A 20350-nucleotide genomic window follows, 5' to 3' on the forward strand; every position below is an offset into this window, starting at 1 on the left:
TGGAAAAAGGCAAATACAGTGCCCATATTTTAAAAAGGGGGAAAAAGAACCTGGGGAACTACCGACCAGTCAGCCTCACTTCAGTCCCTGGCAAAATCATGGAGCAGGTCCTCAAGGACTCCATTTTGAAGCACTTGGAGAAGAGGAAGGTGATCAGGAACAGTCAACATAGATTCACCAAGGGCAAGTCATGCCTGACCAACCTGATTGCCTTCTATGATCAGATAACTGGCTCTCTGGATATGGGGAAAGTGGTGGATGTGATATATCTTGACTTTAGCAAAGCTTTTGATACGGTCTCCCACAGTATTCTTGCCAGCAAGTTAAAAAAGTATGGATTGGATGAATGGACTATAAGGTGGATAGAAAGCTGGCTAGATTGTCAGGCTCAATGGGTAGTGATCAACAGCTTGATGTGTAGTTGGCAGCTGGTATCAAGCGGAGTGTCCCAGGGGTCAGTCCTGGGGCCGGTTTTGTTCAACATCTTTATTAATTGCACTCTCAGCAAGTTCACAGATGACATTAAAATGAGGAGAGCGGTAGATATGCTGGAGTATAGGGATAGGGTCCGGAGTGACCTAGACACATTGGAGGTTGGGCCAAGAGAAATCTGATAAAGTTCAACAGAGACAAGTGCAGAGCCCTGCACTTAGGAAGGAAGAATCCCATGCACCGCTACAGGCTGGGGACCAACTGGCTAAGCGGCAGTTCTGGAGTAAAGGACTTGGGGATTACAGTGAACAAGAAGCTGGATATGAGTCAGCAGTGTGCCCTTGTTGCCAAGAAGGCCAATGGCATATTGGGCTGCATTAGTAGGAGCATTGCCAGCAGATTAAGGGAAGTGATTATTCCCCGCTGTTCGGCACTGGTGAGGCTACACGTGGAGTACAGTTTTGGTCCCCCAACTACAGAAGGGATGTGGACAAATTGGAGAGAGTCCAGCGGAGGGCAATGAAAATGATTAGGGGGCTGGGGCACATGACTTACGAGGAGAGGCTGAGGAAACCAGGGTTATTTAGTCTGCAGAAGAGAAGAGTGAAGGGGGGTTCCAAAGAGGATGGAGCTAGGCTGTTCTCAGTGGTCGCAGATGACAGAACAAGAAGCAATGGTCTCAAGTTACAGTGCAGGAAGTCTAGGTTGGATATTAGGAAACACTATTTCACTAGGAGGGTGGTGAAGCACTGGACTGGGTTACCTAGGAAGGTGGTGGAACCTCCATCCATAGAGGTTTTTAAGGCCCGGCTTGACAAAACCTTGGCTGGGATGATTTAGTTGGTGTTGGTCCTGCTTTGAGCAGGGAATTGGACTAGATGACCTCCTGAGGTCTCTTCCAACCCTAATATTCTATGATTCTATTCTATGAAGCCCTACAAATATTCTAGGGCTTTATGCAACATCATAATTTCCCTTGAAATACACTTAAGCAATAATCTTAGTTATAACTGGAGAATATTTTTAAGGTGGATAAAGGAAGAACATGGGCAAGCTACTGCAGTTTTTCACTAATGTTTTAGGATCTGCTCCAAAGTCCATTGAGGTCAATAAAAAGATTCCCACTGGTCTTTGAATCAGGCCTTTAGTTTGTAACTAGGTTATTGGAAAAGAAGCAATTATGAGTTTCACTGAGATATGAAAGTAGCTGGGAGAAGAAAGGACAAAGGGGCTTGTTTTTGTAGGTATAAGAAAAATGAAAAAACAACCTGCACATTGATCTTTTTCTACCCCTGCCAACAGTGTTCATCAATAAGGCTAAGATTTTGTCATGCATATTTTTAGTAAAAGTCAGACAGGTCACAGGCAATAAAGAAGAATTCACTGGACCCCGTGACCTATTCGTGACTTTTACTAAAAATATGCATGACAAAATGGAGAACTGTGGGGTCCTCACACCAACCCGAAGGGCCCGGCTCTGAGCTTGCGGCTTCCCCCCACTGCCCATGGGTCCAAGCTCAGGGCACCGCCACCGCCCATGGCTGCTCCAAGTTCCGGGACATCCCTGCTGCCCTGCCGCCCACAACAGCTGGGAGCTGTGGGGTCCATCCGCGATGGCAAGGAGCTCCTGGGGGCCCCACTGCCCAGTGTCCAGGAGCTCTGAGGCATCCCTGCACCAGTTGAGAGATTATTACACAAAACAGGAGCATAGAGGAAGGAGCTTCTCATCTCTATTCTGTTTTTAATTCTTGTAACATAAATGAATGCATGTGGACTGAAACAGCATGAATTGAAACAATTGACAGGACTGTCACATGATATAGGTGGAATTGGTGGTTTTTCACTTTGGGTTACTTAACATAAGTATTTGATAAAAACCCCAAACTTTCATACCTAAATGACAAGTAAATCCAGCTAGAGTCAAGAAGCAGAAGCCCACGTAACAGCTTATAGTGAGTAGTTTACTTATACTCAAGCAGAGAAATATTGGAGATATTTCCATTTTACTCTAACATAGGAACTAGTGTACAGGAAGACGTGCCGGAAGCAAATACTCAATGAGCTTACACCAGTCACTTAGTAGAAGTGATCCTCTAATAAAGAGCAGAAAACTACTGCATACATTTGTGGATATTTTGGCACTGTCTCTAGGAGGTTACCTAATAGCAGTGGTCTTTTGCACAGATTTTGCTGTGTATGCAGTGAGCTATCAGGAAACATCCTTGCCTCAGCAGTGTACCCAGTTAAAGAAGGTTTAACATACATACACACTCAGTTTATGTTCATAATTCTCATTAGGGCTTATATACATTACCTAAATGCATTTGTGAGAATAGAGAATGCCCTTCATGATGATGACTTGATGTATCTTTGAGAAGTCATTGCCATCCATAAAGATGGCTTGTAATTCACATATATGAGTGTTTAATTCCTCTTGGTTACCAACCACCACAACTGTGGTTTGTCTCTCATCAAAGGAGTCTGCTTCTAAGCAGCTATTTTTTCAAATAATTAAAATGTGACTGTACATTTGAATGTTTTGGGATGAATGGTATTACATAAGTGTGTGTTGCTTATTGGCCATATTCTATTAAAAAAAGGTCTCTTTAAATGTTCCATTATATTTGATATCAAAAATAAATATTTTCCAAATAACCAGTTGTCATTTTAAGTATGTCCAGTATAGGGCATTGGCTCAGGTTACTTTTGGTTATGTCCATTGCACCATTAGTTGGATCAAGGAGTTATGGGTTAGTTCATTGACGAAAAACTCATAACAAGAGATAAACGTTGTTGATGAGAAATAGTTTGTGTAGCAGGATGCTACTGTTTGTCTAAATTAGACCCAACAACGTTGTATGTTCATTTTTAAGAAAATAAATCACTTCCAAGTTCCTCAGAACAGCAAATATCTGTTTTAACTCCAATTAGTATTTTTATTATTTCATGAAAAGACTTCCAGTAAGTTTATTCCAAAATAGGTGTCTGAGTGGGACAAGGACTTCCCTCTTTGGGAAGACAGAGGTCAATACTAGGAGCATTTTGCAGAGGTTTTTTTGTAATAGCCTAAGACAGATGTTAGCATTAGAGTTCTCTCAGCCGTAGTTATGCTGGGTGAATTGTAATTGTTTCAATCAAAAATGGCAAAGAATTTATTATTCCTAATAAATGTCTAAAATGTAACCTTTAAATGAAAGAGTGTTGAAGACATGAATTAAGGAAAGAGATGGCTATACATTCAATAATAAATAGTTTATGGTTTAGTCTTTTTATCTTTCTGAATTATGGATTATTTTTAGAGGAATTGGTTTTTATTTCCACACACAGAACTTTCATCATATCTTTTTGCTGTTAACCATTTTCTCCCATGTAAAATAGCTGTACCACTCCCATCCTTATGGAAAAACACCAAAACAAAGAAAGAAAGAACACCCTCTACTGATTCCAAACTGTCCTCCTAGTGTGAAATCCTAGGCCCCACTGTAGTGGCAAAATACTCATTGACTTCAATGGACTAGGCTTTCACCCGTAGTGTCAAAACAGCCCTCTTTCCATCCCCTGTCAGATTAGATTCAGCCTACCTCACAAGTCTTGTCCTCTCTTGTTCCCTGTCCCTTCCCTTTCTTCTCCCTATTCAGCATCTAGCGCTGTACCCTCCCACATTCTCAGGACATCTGGTGTAGGGACTCTCTCCTCTGTGATTAGTTCCCATCTAGAATTTTCTTTCCATCTCTCTGTCTTTCACTCACTCTTTCACTTTCCCAGATGTTATCTCAAAACATATCTGTAGCTGTTAATGTGTTTCTCCCTGTGTGATTATTCATTCTTTAATTCTAGAGCATTTTGGGGTACAGTTGGTCTGATAGATGCTGTACAGAAGGAAGTATTACAGCTTTTGTTTGTAAGCCAATGTGTAAAGATTGGAATTTATCGAGAAAGTTCTCTAGCATTCAAGTTTTTTGTGGTTCAGCAGTTTCTCTTTAAAGAAGAGAATGAATTTAGAGTCTATCTTCTACCTCCTATCCATCTGAAGATTATTAGGGAGAAAAAGCAGGATTATTTAATAGACTTAGAAGTGGGGGGAAGGATGATGCATCTAGAAAAGCAGGTTCAGCCAAATAGTAATAGCCATTACTGGATCCCTCAGGTCCTCCATACCGCCTACCACAAGATAATTTCTGCTCTAGCCAGAAGGATCTAGCTACCTCCCTCAAAGAACCTGAGTATGTTGCCTATGTGAGAACCACAATCTTAAGAAATGGGCGAAAAGACCAATTTGTAACTTGTGTTTGTTATGCTTATAAAAACTTCACAGAATATTTTATAAGCATAACATGTTTCCTCTTTAATGCCACAACCATTCCACTTTGCTAAGCACACAGTTCTTTCTGTATCTCTGATCTATGACCATGCTAAGATATCTGTGAATATTCCCATCTATAATTTTTACTAGGATATTGAGCATGTGAAACATATGTCTAGCATTTTCTCTCCCATCTCTCAAAGTACACTAGATGTCAGGTGTGTGTTGTTAAAATACACAACTGCTGCAAAAGACATCAAGGAGTAGTTGATTCTTTTTTTGTTTGCTTCTTTTAGAAGTATCACCAGCCATTGCGCTGTGTATGTGCATTTAAATTAAACTGGCTTTACACTAATACAGAACATCTTTCTTTTTCATGTGGATTTTTTAATCCTGCAGGATATTTATGCCGGGAGCAAGTCAGAAAAAATATGGATATGTATAGTTCACCCACACATAACTGACAGCTGTGTCCCAAACTCTTGGAGACCAACTTACCTCCGTGCCAGCCTTTTTTAAAAAGACAAACTTAGCAAAGCTGTTAGATCATTGGCTAATTTATACTTCCAGTGGTATCAAGTACATTTACATGAGCTGTTTCCATCTGTGTTGCTTTGTTATTCTAGAGAGGATGAACATGCCCTCATCCAGCAGTACTGTCAAACTCTGGGAGGAGAGTCGCCTGTGAGTCAACCGCAGAGTCCTGCCCAAATCCTGAAGTCAGTGGAAAAGGAAGAACGGGGAGAGTTGGAGCGCATCATTGCCAACCTCGAGGAAGAGCAAAGGTTTTGTAATCTTCCAGTGCAGCGTCTGAACTGGCATTTCATTAACTCTGTTTTAATCGTGCACACACACTGCATAATCATTGTTTGGACAAAATGAGAAAAGGAACTGAAATGGGCACTGAAGTCTCAGTTTCTGGTGAAAACCTGATCGGAGTTTTAGCTCTTCACAATGGCCCTTTGTAAGTTAAGTTGCTGGGCCTGTGATCAGACAGTCTAACAAAGTAGCAATTTCACTCCTCCTAGTTTGTGCTGCAGCTGTCTAATTTATCATACACTGGGAGCCTAGACTTTATCTTGGTATAAGGTACTTAGGCTCCAAAGATATAGATAATGAAAAGATGCACTGAATTAGGGGAAATATATTAAATTATGTTGTCATGTATGCTGCTATGAAATGTAATCTCCTTTTTCTCTTTATAATTGTACTAGGAGTCTCCAGGTGGAATATGAGCAGCTAAAGGAACAACATCTTCGGAGAGGAATAAACCCTCTTGCCTCCCCCCCAGACTCCATTGTATCGCCCCAGCACACTTCTGAAGATGCTGAGCTCATTGCTGAGGCCAAACTCCTAAGGCAGCACAAAGGTCGTTTGGAGGCCAGAATGCAAATATTGGAAGATCACAATAAACAGCTGGAATCTCAGCTTCACCGGCTACGGCAGCTGCTTGAGCAGGTACAATAAGTAGTGGCGCCCTCCGTCAACTTTCATGCTTGTGAGACGGCATTCATGTCAGCGTTGAATTTTTTTGCATTCAATGCAAATGCATTAAATGTTTTGTGGACATTTCTCTCTTTATTAGCTTACTCTGTTGCCTTCAGTTTTATTGATGGTCTGGAAAAGGGTGTGTATTTTTCTACCTTCAGTTATAAATATATTTGCGATAGCAAAAAACAAAATTTGAAGCAAAATGATGCTTCAAAAATCCCCCATTGATAAAACCTGTCACATGGGGCAATTAAAACATTTTCTATCCCTAAAACTGCCAGTTTTGGCACCCTCCTGCCAATAACCAAATAATCATCCGGCATGTTCAGCATGCTAATAATATGGCTGGCGTTCTTCCTTTCTTCCTTCCTTCCTTCCTTCCTTCCAAGAGCTCAAGGCACTTTTGACATCTATGAAAATTTCAGAACTACTTAAATAACAAAAATAAGTGCAGCAATTTTCTCAAAACAAATAAAAAAGTGAGGAAAAAAATCCATCTCCCTCTTCAGCCAGTGGGCCCAGCCACACAATATACCTGCCTCGCCCATATCTCTCTGCTCCTTATCACTCCTTCCCCAAAAGCTTGGTCTGGCTTTTAAAGTTGGGCACTGCACCATTGCTCAGAATTATGATGATAGAGAGGACGAAGAGGTTTGTCTCGCAGGCAGTGAAGAAATTAATTCCTAAGGAAAGTGGGGAAAACTAGACAATTCCTTTACCAAGTCTTTTGAGTAACACATATATACATCTGGGATGTGCAGTAAAATGATGGTGTAGCTACAACTGAAAGTTGCAGTAGAGAAACCTACCTCTTTCTTGAAAGTGCCAATAACTATGGGGTGGTTTTTTTGACAGTCTTGTTTAGGTACAGAAAAAGCTGGCTTTTAAGCATTGTTTTGATTGCACTGTTTTGGATCTGGGAACTTGAGAAATTTGCAGAGATGGTACATCACTTTTGCCTTCTAGATCACCAGTTCTGATCAATCCTAGTTCAATGTGACAAATATTCCCTGACACAGGTGGGCCAAGTGTGTGGTCTTAGTCCAGTTCCGAATGAACCTGTTGGACATATCAGATCAAACGGACATCACACTTGGCATTCTATTCTATTCTATTCTATTCTATTAACACCTAAGAACTAATTCATACCCTTGTTGACAGTCCTGGAAGAAAGGTCAAGAAATAAACAGTTCCAAAGACTGAGCTACTCTCTCATCTCTGCAGGTAGTCTCCCCTTGCGGACTCAGGGCAGGCCTTGGTCCCAAGGGTTCAAACCCTGCAAGTCCTGCAATAAGCCCATGCCAATGGGTGACCTCCACAACGCTTGTCTAAAGTGTCTGGGGGAGGTGCACCAAGCCAATAGATGCAGGATTTGTAAAGGGTTTCGCCTTAGAACAGAAAAGGAGCCGGACTTCCATTTAAAGCAGCTCCTTCTGGAGGTGGCACTGAGACCGCAATCCGCCTCGGCACGGCAAGACCCGGCACAGAGTTCATCCGTGCAGAGCGCTCCAGCATCCGTGGCAGAAGCAGCACTGCGGAAAGATGCTGGGCTCAGAAACCCGCGGCACCGCCACTCCCCAGCAGCGAAGTCGGTGGGAACTGTCCCATACCCTGGCGACATGGAAGCAGGTTAGGAGCGGATCTCCACCTTCAAGACCCACTCCTTCAGAGCTGGCCAATGGAGCGCGTCCCAGGGAGGAGGTCCCAGCGCCGAGAGCTTTGAAGCCAGCACTGTCGACTTCAGCCCCACAAAGGGGACCGTTGAATCCGGTGCCATTGGACTCCCCAAGCCATGTGGTGGAAGAGATGGGGCTACCATCCACCCCAGGCACCTTTGAAGCCTTGAGGGATCTCACTGCCATGATGGCACCGCAGTACCCGGCTCTCCGTGACAAGCCTCCAGCGCCACCAAAGGCAGCACCATCCCAAGGCAAGCCAGCGATGTTGCATCCGCCTGCATTTCCAAGGCACCGCTCTCCGGTATCGACAAGAAGGCACCACTCTGAGTCGCGGCACTGATCCATCTCACCACGCCGCTTGGACTCGCAGCACCGGTCGGACTAGCGACACTGCTCACCATCCTGGCACAGATCCCTGTCTTGGGAGAAGTACCGTTCTTGGCACCGGTCAAGGTCTCAACCTTTGCAGCAGGAAGGTCTATTCTACCAGAGGCTTACAGCTCCAGGATTGCTAATCAGCAGGCATCCTGAGCAGATACAGCTTCAACTTCTGGAACACCATGCAAAAATATAGGGAACTGTTACCCTCAGAATCCAGGAAGGAGTTTGGGACTATTGTTGAGGAGGGCAAGGCAGTAGCATGGACCTCTTTACAGTCCTCACTGGATGCTGCAGACTCAGTGGTGTGCACCTTGTCCTCCAGTATAGCCATGAGGAGACGCTCATGACTGCATGCCGCAGATCTGCCACCTGAGGTTCAGCAGACCCTCCAGGACCTGCCCTTTGATGGGGCGGGATTATTTGCAGCCCAAACTGACTCCAGGCTGCATAGCCTAAAAGACTCAAGGGGTACAAGACATGTTAAGCAAGAGATGTTAAGGGTAACAAGAAGGGTTTCTTCAGGTATGTTAGCAACAAGAAGAAAGTCAAGGAAAGTGTGGGCCCCTTACTGAATGAGGGAGACAACCTAGTGACAGGATGTGGAAAAAGCTAATGTACTCAATGCTTTTTTTGCCTCTGTCTTCACGAACAAGGTCAGCTCCCAGACTACTGCACTGGGCAGCACAGCATGGGGAGGAGGTGACCAGCCCTCTGTGGAGAAAGAAGTGGTTCGGGACTATTTAGAAAAGTTGGACGAGCACAAGTCCATGGGGCCGGATGCGCTGCATCCGAGAGTGCTAAAGCAGTTGGCGGATGTGATTGCAGAGCCATTGGCCATTATCTTTGAAAACTCATGGCGATCAGGGGAAGTCCCTGACGACTGGAAAAAGGCTAATGTAGTGCCCATCTTTAAAAAAGGGAAGGAGGAGGATCCTGGGAACTACAGGCCAGTCAGCCTTACCTCAGTCCCTGGAAAAATCATGGTCCTCAAGGAATCAATTCTGAAGCGCTTAGAGGAGAGGAAAGTGATCAGGAACAGTCAGCATGGATTCACCAAGGGCAAGTCATGCCTGACTAATCTAATTGCCTTCTATGATGAGATAACTGGCTCAGTGGATGAGGGGAAAGCGGTGGACGTGTTGTTCCTTGACTTTAGCAAAGCTTTTGACACGGTCTCCCACAGTATTCTTGCCAGCAAGTTAAAAAAGTATGGATTGAATGAATGGACTAGAAGGTGGATAGAAAGTTGGCTAGATCGTTGGGCTCAATTGGTAGTGATCAGTGGTTCCATGTCTAGTTCGCAGCCAGTATCAAGTGGAGTGCCCCAAGGGTCGGTCCTCGGGCCGTTTTTGTTCAATATTTTCATAAATGATCTGGAGGATGGTGTGGATTGCACCCTCAGCAAGTTTGCAGATGACAATAAACTGGGAGGAGAGGTAGATACTCTGGAGGGTAGGGATAGGATACAGAGGGCCCTAGAGAAATTAGAGGATTGGGCCAAAAGAAATCTGATGGGGTTCAACAAGGACAAGTGCAGAGTCCTGCACTAAGGACGGAAGAATCCCATGCACCACTACAGACTTGGGACCGAATGGCTTGGCAGCAGTTCTGCAGAAAAGGACCTAGGGGTTACAGTGGACCAGAAGCTGGATATGAGTCAACAGTGTGCCCTTGTTGCCAAGAAGGCCAATGGCATTTTGGGATGTATATGTAGGGGCATTGTCAGCAGATCGAGGGACGTGATCATTCCCCTCTATTCGACATTGGTGAGGCCTCATCTGGAGTACTGTGTCCAGTTTTGGGCCCCACACTACAAGAAGGATGTGGAAAAATTGGAAAGAGTCCAGCGGAGGGCAACAAAAATTATTAGGGGACTGGAACACATGACTTTTGAGGAGAGGCTGAGGGAACTGGGATTGTTTAGTCTGTGGAAGGGAAGAATGAGGGGGGATTTGATAGCTGCTTTCAACTACCTGAAAGGGGGTTCCAAAGAGGATGGCTCTAGACTGTTCTCAGTGGTAGCTGATGACAGAACAAGGAGTAATGGTCTCAAGTTGCAGTGGGGGAGGTTTAGGTTGGATATTAGGAAAAACTTTTTCACTAGGAGGGTGGTGAAACACTGGAATGCATTACCTAGAGAGGTGGTGGAATCTCCTTCCTTAGATATTTTTAAGGTCAGGCTTGACAAAGCCCTGGCTGGGATGATTTAGTTGGGGATTGGTCCTGCTTTGAGCAGGGGGGTTGGACTAGATGACCTCCTGAGGTCCCTTCCAACCCTGATATTCTATGATTCTATGGTACGCTCAAGTCGCTAGGAGTGTACACCCCGGCTACTCAGCAGAAACATTTTAAACCACAACCTCCTCAATGTCCCTACCAACCTCGTCCTAGGCAGGATTTTTCTAGGAAGTGCTGTAGAAATGGCAGACGGAAGCTGTCCCAGCCCTCATCCACTCAGGGCTAGGCGTGCACCTCTTTGGGTTCTAAGCAGGCCTTTTGAAGGTGTAACTGGGGACGGTGTGTCAGACTATGGACCGGGTCCTCAACCCTGTTTTCTGAACCGTCTATCTCACTTCTACTGTGCTTGGTCCCAAATAACATCAGATTGCTGGGTTTTCGCTTGGTAAAAGTGGACTATTCTCTCCAATTTTGCTTCTCCCCTCCCTCCCACTCCCCCTTCCCCATCCATTTTTAGGGACTCTTCTCACAAGCAACTCCTTATCCAGGAGGCGCAGGTGCTTCTCGCTGCAGGGGCAATGGAGGAGGTTCCTCAGGAGCTAAAGGGAAAGGTTGTTATTTCCTAATCCCCAAAGCCAAAGGGAGACTCAGACCCATTCTAGACGTGTGGGGTCTCAACAGATTCATGGTGAAGCTGAAGATCCGCATGGTCTCCCTGAACTCGATCATCCCCTCTCTGGATCTGGGAGACAGTTTTGCCGCCTTCAGTCTCCAGGACACACACTTTCATATATCCATTCATCCTGTTCTCAGACGATACCTCAGTTTTGTGGTCAATAACAACCACTTCCAGTTTACAGTTTTCCTCTTTGGCCTGTCCACAGCTCCTCGGGTAGTGACCAAGTGCATATCAGTCATTGCCGACTTCCTTCGCTGGAGGCAGGTAACTCAACAACTGGCTGCTCCGGGGGTACTGCAGGGACCAGGTAGAAGTACAGATATGTATCCACGCTCATCAGGTAGAGCCTTCTTCTTAACAAGAGCAAGTTGACCCTGATACCAACTCAAAGGGTAGAGTTTCTCAGGGCAGTGCGGGACTCAGGTTGTGCCAGAGCATTGCTGCTGAAGACCCATTTTCTAACTATCTCAGACTCCATTTAAGGTCTCTGATGGTACCCTACCACCACAGCAAGGGCCTGCCTAAGACTACTCGATCACGTGGCATCTTGTACATATGTGGTACAGCATGCCAGGATGCATCTCAGACCTCTCCAAATTTGGCTTGCGTCACCGTACTGCCCGGGATGCAACAGTCTGGACTCTGTGGTCACTCTTCCAGGTCATGTCCTCCAGTCCATGGGCTGGTAGTTCAACCAACAAGACACGTCCCTGGTAACAGACATGTTGGCGTGGGAGTGGGGCGTACACCTGGGGGACCTTCAGATGCCGGGCCTCTGGTCTCAAGATGAGCTCTCGCTCCACATCAACTTCAAGGAGCTGAGAGTGGTTCAATTAGCGTGCCAGACCTTCCAGGTCCACTTGAGTGGTCAATGTGCGGGAGTCAGGATGGACACCACAACTGCAATGTTTTGCATAAACAAGCAGGGTCGCGCCCATTCCTCTCCCCTCTGTTGGGAAGCCCTCCAGCTGTGGGAGTTCTGCATAGCCCCCACTATTCATTTGGAGGAGACGTATTTCCCAGGATCACAGAACGAGTTATCGTTCTACCTCAGCTGATCTTTCCACAACCACGAGTGGTCCATCTGGCCAGGTGTCATCTTCACCATCTTCCAGAGGTGGGAAACTCCCCATATCGATCTCTTCACCACTCAGAGCAACAGGAAGTGCCCGAGGCTCTGCTCCTTCCAGAGCCAGGGCTCCCTTGCAGACGCCTTCCTCCTCCTTCCTTCGGCAAGGAGGGTCTCGGAGCTCAGGGCCCTCACCTCTGATCTTCCATACACAGTCTTCTTCAAGGACAAGGTGCAGCTCAGGCCTCACCCGCCTTTCCTTCCAAATGTGTCCCAATTTCACTCCAACCAGGGCATTTTTCTGCTGGTGTTTTACTCTAAACCTCATGTGACCAGCCAAGAGCAATGGCTCCACTCTCAGAATGTTCGATGAGTGCTTGCTTTTTACATCTAACGCACAAAGCTGTTCCAAAAGTCGAACTAGCTATTCGTGGTGGTAGCAGACGTATGAAAGGTCTCCCGATCTTGTCCTAGAGGATCTCATTGTGGATTACCTCCTGCATCCGCACCTGCTATGAATTAACCAACGTTCCAGCCCCGGCTTTCCATGGCCCATTACACGAGGGCGCAGGCCTCATTGACAATGTTCCTGGCCCACGTGCCAATTCAGGAAATCTGTAGGGCGGAAGCTTGGTCCTCTGTGCACACATTTGCCGCTCTCTATGCCGTAACCCAGCATGCTAGAGATGATGCAGCCTTCAGCAGAGCAGTGCTCCAATCTGTTGTTCCATAATTATGACCCCACCTCCGAGGTAGGGCTTGGGAGTCACCTAACTGGAATTGATATGAGCAAGCACTCGAAGAAGAAAAAACAGTTACTCACCTTCTCACTGTCTGTCATTCTTCGAGATGTGTTGCTCATATTCATTCCAGACCCATGCACCTTTCCCTCTGTCGGAGTAGCTGGCAAGAAAGAACTGAGGAAGCACCAGGTCGGCAGGGTCATTTATTGAGTGCCATAGAGGCGCCACTCCAGGGGGTTCCACAACTGACCCGGTGGGTGCTGCTAGGGGAAAAACTTTCCGACGACTGTGCACGTGGCACGCACACACCTATTTGGAATGGATATGAGCAACACATCTCGAAGGAAACAGTTACAAGGAGGTGAGTAACCGTTTCTTCCTATCTGTGGTCCATCTAGTCCAGTATCTTGAGATGACAGTAGCCATTACCTGGTGCTTCAGGGGAAGGTTTTTAAAACCTCCTTGAAAGGTGGTTGTGCAGTAACATGCTCATCAGGGAAGTTTCTGTTGAACTGCAGATAGTTAATAATTAGCCTGCATCCTAAAGTATGAGGGTTTACATTCCTTAAAACTCTTTATTCCATCCAATATAACTGTGGATATTCTTATTGTGTGTATATATAATTGTGTAATCCTTTTGGAATCCTCATAAGCTCTTTTTCTCAATAATATCATTTGGCAGTTAAGGTGAATTCTGTGTTGTGCAAAAAAAAAAAAAAATTGTAGCAGCTTTGCCTTTTAATTTTATTGAGTGTCCCCTGGTTCTTTCTGACTGGGTAAATGGAAGAGCACAATTCACCTTCACTCTACATTTCATTATTTTAAACTCATCTATCATGTCGCCTCTTCTCTGACATAAACAGCTCTAATTTTCCTTTGTCTTCATATGGGAGCTATTTGATGCTTCTAATCATTGTGGCTGCCCTTTTCCAGGCCATTTCTATTTCTGCTCTACCCTTCTTGAGGTGGGGTGGTCAGAAACTGAGTGCCATATTCAAGGAGCGGGTGTACCGCTGGTTTACATAACATTCTCCATAGTTTTTGGTATGCCTTTCTAAGTACACGCCTAATATCTTGTTTGCTTTTTTACCCACTACTACACACTAAACAGATGTTTTTAGTGAGTTGTCTACAATTACACCTTGGTCTTTTTCCTCAGTGATTCACTTAGAGCACATCAGTGTTTATGAATAATTCCAGTTGTACTTTCAAGGGTGCATTTCTTTGCTTTATTTTATATGAAAGATCATTAATGCATTTATCTTCACCACTGGTCCTAGTGTGGATCCTTGGGACACCCCACTATTAACCTTCTTCCATACTGACCATTTATTCCTACTTTGTTTTCTGTCTCTTAGCCAATTTCTAATCCATGACAAACCTTTACCTTCAACGCTGTCCTTTCTTTCTTTTCTTGTGAGGGATTTTATCAAAGCTTTTTGAAAGTCCAAATAAATTTTATTTATTGCTTTTTCTTTAATTTTATTGACTTCCTTAAAGAAATCTGTTTTAAAGATATGTGATTTAAGAGATCATTTTTCATCACTGATGAGATGGATGGTTAGCTGATTGTCACAATGTTTCTTTATAATAATCACTAGTATTAGTCTGAAAATACTGTCCTATTTACAGTAATTTTTTTGCCATCACTGGCATTTCTCATCATCTGTTTGTTCCTGTCTTCTGTCAGCTGCAAGACCGTCTTTTCTCACTCAGCTGCCTAGTTACAGTGGGTAACCTCATGATCGTTGTTTGGGATAATAACCTGTCAATGAATCTAAAAGCACTGGTACGTCTTTCTTCAGTAGATGCAGAGTGGGTGTCTCTACGTACAGATGTGTGGGGAGCAAACTAGTAAAACTTAAAAACTGTCCTGCCATAACAGTCTGATCTGTATTTGAGAGTGTTGAAGGAAATTCTTTAGGGAACAAACATAGCAGACATATGCATGCACTCTCTCATATACACACACACTGTCATGTTTGTCTGTCTGTTTGATTATAGTGCCAAACATGGAGATGAAACAGAACTGGCATGTGACAGTTTTGACACCGACATGTTAATTGTAAAGAGGAGACATAAAAAAGTTATTTTCTTTTCCGTCTTCATCTCCTTTAGAAACTACAGGTTCCATGCCACACAAACAGGCTCTAGGTTTTTTGCCGCCCCAAGCTCAGCTGGGCCTGGGGCTCACAGGCAGCGCTGGAAGCGGAGGGAGTGACGTCACCTTCTCCCAGCGCCTGCAGGGGCTTTCCCTCCTCCCCCGCCCGGCCGCGCCGACAAGCCCCGATATAAGGGGTGGCACAAGGCAGCGCAGCAGCCAGTGCGCAGATGCGGTGGCGCAGCCCCGGCCGGACTCGCCCTCTCCTCCCCAGGTAGCGGCTGGGCCCTGGCAGCTCAGCATCCCGGGGCTGGGGCTTCCCCTTCCCACTGAGGCCAGGGGTGCGGCGCCCTCGCCCCGTCTAAGTGGCGCAGCTCCAAGAGTGCAACTGCCCCCCGCAAAAAAGGGTGGCCGGATGCCGCCCCTGGAAATGTGCCACCCTAAGCACCTGCTTGCTTTGCTGGTGCCTCGAGCCAGTCCTGCACTCAAAAACAAGACCCTGTTACTAGGGACATTACAAATCTGTACTTTACAGATGTGTGGTGATTCTTTCCTACTTGACTAATCTATTGAACAGAGGTTTCATATGGGACCTGATTCTGCACTATTGAAGTCAATGGGAGCTTGCCAGTTACTTCAGTAGGCACAGGATTAGACCATAAGGAGGAGCAGGGGTAGAGTACAGCTCCCCCTCTTTTTGCCAAAAAGCAGAGAGCTAACTTCCCTCATTCTCCGACTAGTGGAGTAAGGATGTACCTAGCAAAGAAATCTGAGGTGAGTGCAGGACAAGGAAGCTGATGCCTGGCTGACTTTTCCTGTGGCTCCTTTTCTTTCCCACCAGTGGATGGAAAAGCAACAGCAGCTGACAAGGGAAGAAGAGAGAGTTTCTTATACACTTCCTAGCCTCTAAACACTGCCAGCTTCCTCTTGAGGGAAGACAGTTGCATGGGACATAGAGAGGTTGTTCAAAATCTATTTTGAAGTGTCTACTAAAATGTAGAAAATTGCTTCAGAATTTCAGAGTTCTCTGGAGAAGAGCCTGCCTGCACCTCCTCTCTTTATTTGTTTGTAGATTAAAATGATTTTGGATTGGGGAGCAAAATGCGCACATGCTCATACTACTTTTGTTTTTTCTGGATTTTATTTGTCCAGCAACATGGCACAAAGCAGCCCCAGTGCAGGGGAAAGTCTCGGCCTATTTTCTTATCTCATTTGGTATAATGTTGCTGCCTGCCTCGTTTTGAATGTGTGCCTGAACTTTTCTGTGATACGTGTGTGTGTGGTTGACATGGGAGAAAGTAGACTGCTTAGTGTTATGCTAGTGAGCTCTAGTAGGTAGAGCATTTACTGGGAGTCAGGACTCCTGGGTTCTCAGCTCTGACACTGACCCATTGTGTAGTCTTGGGCAAGACACTTTCAGTTTCGGTATCAGCAAAATGGGGATGATATGATATTTTTAAAAAAAAACTGAGATCCTCAGGTTGAAGGAGCTATATGGATGGATTGATTTACTTACATATATACTGGATCAAGCCTGGTATGCTGTTTCTAGTATCTGATTCTTCAGAGAAGGCAAAATAATTTATCTGGCCAGTTGTGTAGTCCTAGATTCTTTCTTGCCCTCTGCAACAATCATTTGAAGTGTGAGATTTGATGATCCTTTTTGGCATAGCCACCCTTATTAAAGTGTGCATGCATGAAATGTTACTGGTTATAAAATTATACAGGCTTGTTTTAAAATCCAGCTGCAATATTTGATTCTCACCTCCTGTGGCAATGAATTCCGTAGGCTGACTACAGACTATGTGGAGTACAGTAGCATCTCCTTTTATTTGTTTTAAATTTAACTGCCGTTGAATTCACCAAGCAAGCTCCTTGTTCTCATGCTGTGAAATGGCATAATTAAGAGGAAATAATCTGTTTTCACCACTACCTCTAAATCCCTCAAGATCTCCTTTCTATCCTAATTAATCTTGGTTTTGTAATCTCTCACCAGGCTTAATTCAGTTTATCTGTATGTGAAATTTGAAAGTGTTGATTGCTATAGTATTGCTTTGTATGAAGTCCAGACATAACACTGATCCTCTTCCTTACCCTTCTCTGCACCTTTTTGTTCACAGTTACAGCTGTAAGATGAGGTGACCAAAACTAGCCCAGGGTTCTAGCAACTTTGAGAATTCAAATGTTCTCTCTCTTACTAATCTCAGTTCACCTGTTAGATAGGTAGGCAGCTGCTATGCCACTGACCTCAGATTTGTTCTAGAAGAAGCAGTCTGTCTTGACCTTTAATCTCTGTTCCACAGCAGTTCTAGGCTTTTCCCAAGTTGAGACTAGCAGCTGTACGAAATTGTCTGTGACAGCTTTCTCACTACCTTGGTCTTCACTATTTTAAGAACAACAAAAACTCATTTTATCTGGATTCTCTAGTTAGATTTGAGCTTGAAGTTGAATGGCAAGTGACTTAACTACACAACAGTCAGCCACCATGCCTGTGAACTTCTTGATAATAAAACACCTGGAGATCCTGAAAGCATTTCTATGTCTCCGCTGAATATAGACTTGTGCTCCTTGATTTATGCTGTGTACTCATAATGTCATAATGAAAGAAAAAGTGACGTTTGGAGAGGGGAAAAACAGCTTTGTTAAAGTGCTCAATGGAATATTTCTTTCTATTGTATATGGAGGGGAAGGCAAACTCACATCGTCAAACAATTTCTAGGTATCTTTTAGCTAGTAATTGTCTGAGGAAATTAAATGTTTCACTTAAGGCTGTTTGAGCTGGAAAGGAGAGCAGGGTTTTTCAGTGTAGGAGTTATGTTTTTCCATCTTTTTCCTACTCCCTGCATTGATTTAACATCATTCTTAGTCATTCTAAATACTTTTTCAGTCTAAGTTTTAAAAGTCAGAATGTTAAACAGTAATTGTTTCCACTTTAGTCCTAAAGTATTATTCTTTAAAATAATTTCTGTGGCTGCTTTTTCCAGGTTTAATTAAATAACATGGAAGATGAGTAATTTGCATTCAGCAGCATACATGATAACAGTGGTTAAGGTTGCAAACCTACGCAAACACCTGTTGTCACATACTCATAGCTTCCCAAAATATTTAACTCTGGAGCTGGAATTTTCCATGACTAGTCTCTTCCTCAAAATGAATTTTTTTAGGAATGTTTGAACAAACTCAAAAATATCAGAAGGGATTTATGTTACATTGAACCAACAGTTTGATCTTTTTACATTTTATGTGTATTTGTGTGTGTATGCACAAGAATTGTGCATATATCTAGATATAGATATATAGATATAGTGTGTGTGTATGTACACATATACATATACTCAAACTAAATACAACCAACATTTTAGAAATAACTTCTGACTAGGTGCCTCAATTTTTAGGTCACCAACATGAGTCACCTAGGACTTGATTTTCATCACTGCTGAGCCCCCATTGATTTTAAGTAGTTTTGGGTGCTTAGGAACCCTGAAAATTTCTCCACACCATTCACAGTTTTATAGACCTCTATCATATCCCCCCCCTTAGTCATCTCCTTTCTAAGATGAACAGTCCTAATCTTTTAAATCTGTCTTCATATGGAAGCTGTTCCATACCCCTAATCATTTTTGTTGCCATTCTCTATAGTACTTCCAATTCTAATATATCTTTTTTTGAGATGGGGTGATCAGAACTGCATTCTGTATTCAATGTGTGGGCATAGCATGTATTTATTTAGTGGCATTATGACATTTTCTGTTTTATTATCTACCCCTTTCCTAATGGTTCCTAATGTTCTATTAGCTTTTTTGAGTGCCACTGCACACTGAGCAGATGTTTTCAGAGAACTGTCCACAATGATGCCAAGTTTTCTTTCTTGAGTGGTAACGGCTAATTTAGACTCCGTCATTTCGTATGTATAGTTGGGATTATGTTTTCCAATGTGCATTACTTTGCATTTGTCAACATTGAATTTCACCTGCCATTTTGTTGCCCAGTCACCCAGTTTTGTGAGATCCCTTTGTAACTCTTCACAGTGAGCTTTGGACTTAACTATCTTGAGTGACTTTATAGTGTCTGAAAACTTTGCCTCCGCACTGTTTACCCCTTTTCTCATAACATTTTTTAATATGTTGAACAGCATTTGTCCCAGTACAGATCTTTGGTGAACTCTATTTACCTCTCTCCACTGTGAAAACTTACCTTTTATTCCTACCCTTTGTTTCCTATCTTTTAACCAGTTACTGATCCAAGAGAGGATCTTCCTTCTTATCCCGTGACTGCTTACTTTGCTTAAGAGCCTTTGGTGATGGACCTTGTCAAAGGCTTTTTGAAAGTTCAAGTACACTATATCAATTGGATCACCCTTGTCCACATACTTTTTAACTCCCTCAAAGAATTCTAATAGATTGGTGAGGCATGATTTCCTTTACAAAAGCCGTGTTGACTCTTCCCCAACATATTGTGTTTGTCTATGTGTCTGATAACTCTGTTCTTTACTATAGTTTCAGCCAATCTCCCTGGTACCGAAGTTAGGATTTCTGGCCTGTAATTAGCAGAATTGCCTCTGGAACCTTTTTTTAAAAATTGGTGTTATGTTAGCTATTCTCCAGTCACCTGGTACAGAGGCCTATTTTAAGCGATAGGTTACATACCTCCGTTAGTAGTTATGCAAGTTCATATTTGAATTCCTTCAGAACTCTTGGGTGAATACCATCTGGTGCTGGTGATTTATTACTGTTTAATGTATCAGTTTGTTCCAAGACCACCTATATTGACACCTCAGTCAGGGACAGTTCTTCAGATTTGTCCCCTGAAAAGAATGGCTCAGGTATGGGAAGTCTCCCCCACTGCCTCTGCAGTGAAGACCGATGCAAAGAATTCATTTAATTTCTCCAAATGGCCTTGTCTTCCTTTAGTGCTCTTTAGCACCTCGGTTGTCCAGTGCTCCCATCGATTGCTTGGCAGGCTCCCTGCTTCTGAAGTACTTCAAAACAATTTTGCTGTTAGTTTTTGTCTCTTTTGCTAGGTTCTCTTCAAATTCATTTTTGGCTTGTCTAATTATACTTTTACACTTGCCAGAGATTTATGTTTCTTTCTATTTTCCACACTAGGATATGACTTCCAGTTTTAAAGGATGTCTTCTTTGTCTCTAACTGCTTCTTTTACTCTTCTGTTTAGCCATGGTGGCATTTTTTTGTCCTCCTAATGTTGTATTTTTAATTTGGAGTATACCTTTAGTTTGACCTTTAGTATGATGATGATTTAAAATTTTTTCCATGCAACTTTCAAGCGTTTCACTC

At 43.7% G+C, this 20350-nt stretch overlaps 1 protein-coding gene across 3 annotated transcripts in view; it reads left to right on the forward strand.

The window, feature by feature from the left end:
* Positions 1–20350, forward strand: part of UTRN (utrophin) — a 577632-nt gene that overhangs the window by 539848 nt on the left and 17434 nt on the right. For all 3 annotated transcript variants that reach the window (XM_048844328.2, XM_048844327.2, XM_048844330.2), the window contains 2 exons: positions 5362–5520; positions 5950–6193. In XM_048844328.2, the coding sequence (XP_048700285.2) occupies positions 5362–5520; positions 5950–6193 (403 nt within the window). The remainder of the gene's footprint in view (positions 1–5361; positions 5521–5949; positions 6194–20350) is intronic.

Source organism: Caretta caretta, chromosome 3, assembly GCF_965140235.1.
Source record: "Caretta caretta isolate rCarCar2 chromosome 3, rCarCar1.hap1, whole genome shotgun sequence".
NCBI classification, from domain to species: domain Eukaryota; kingdom Metazoa; phylum Chordata; order Testudines; family Cheloniidae; genus Caretta; species Caretta caretta.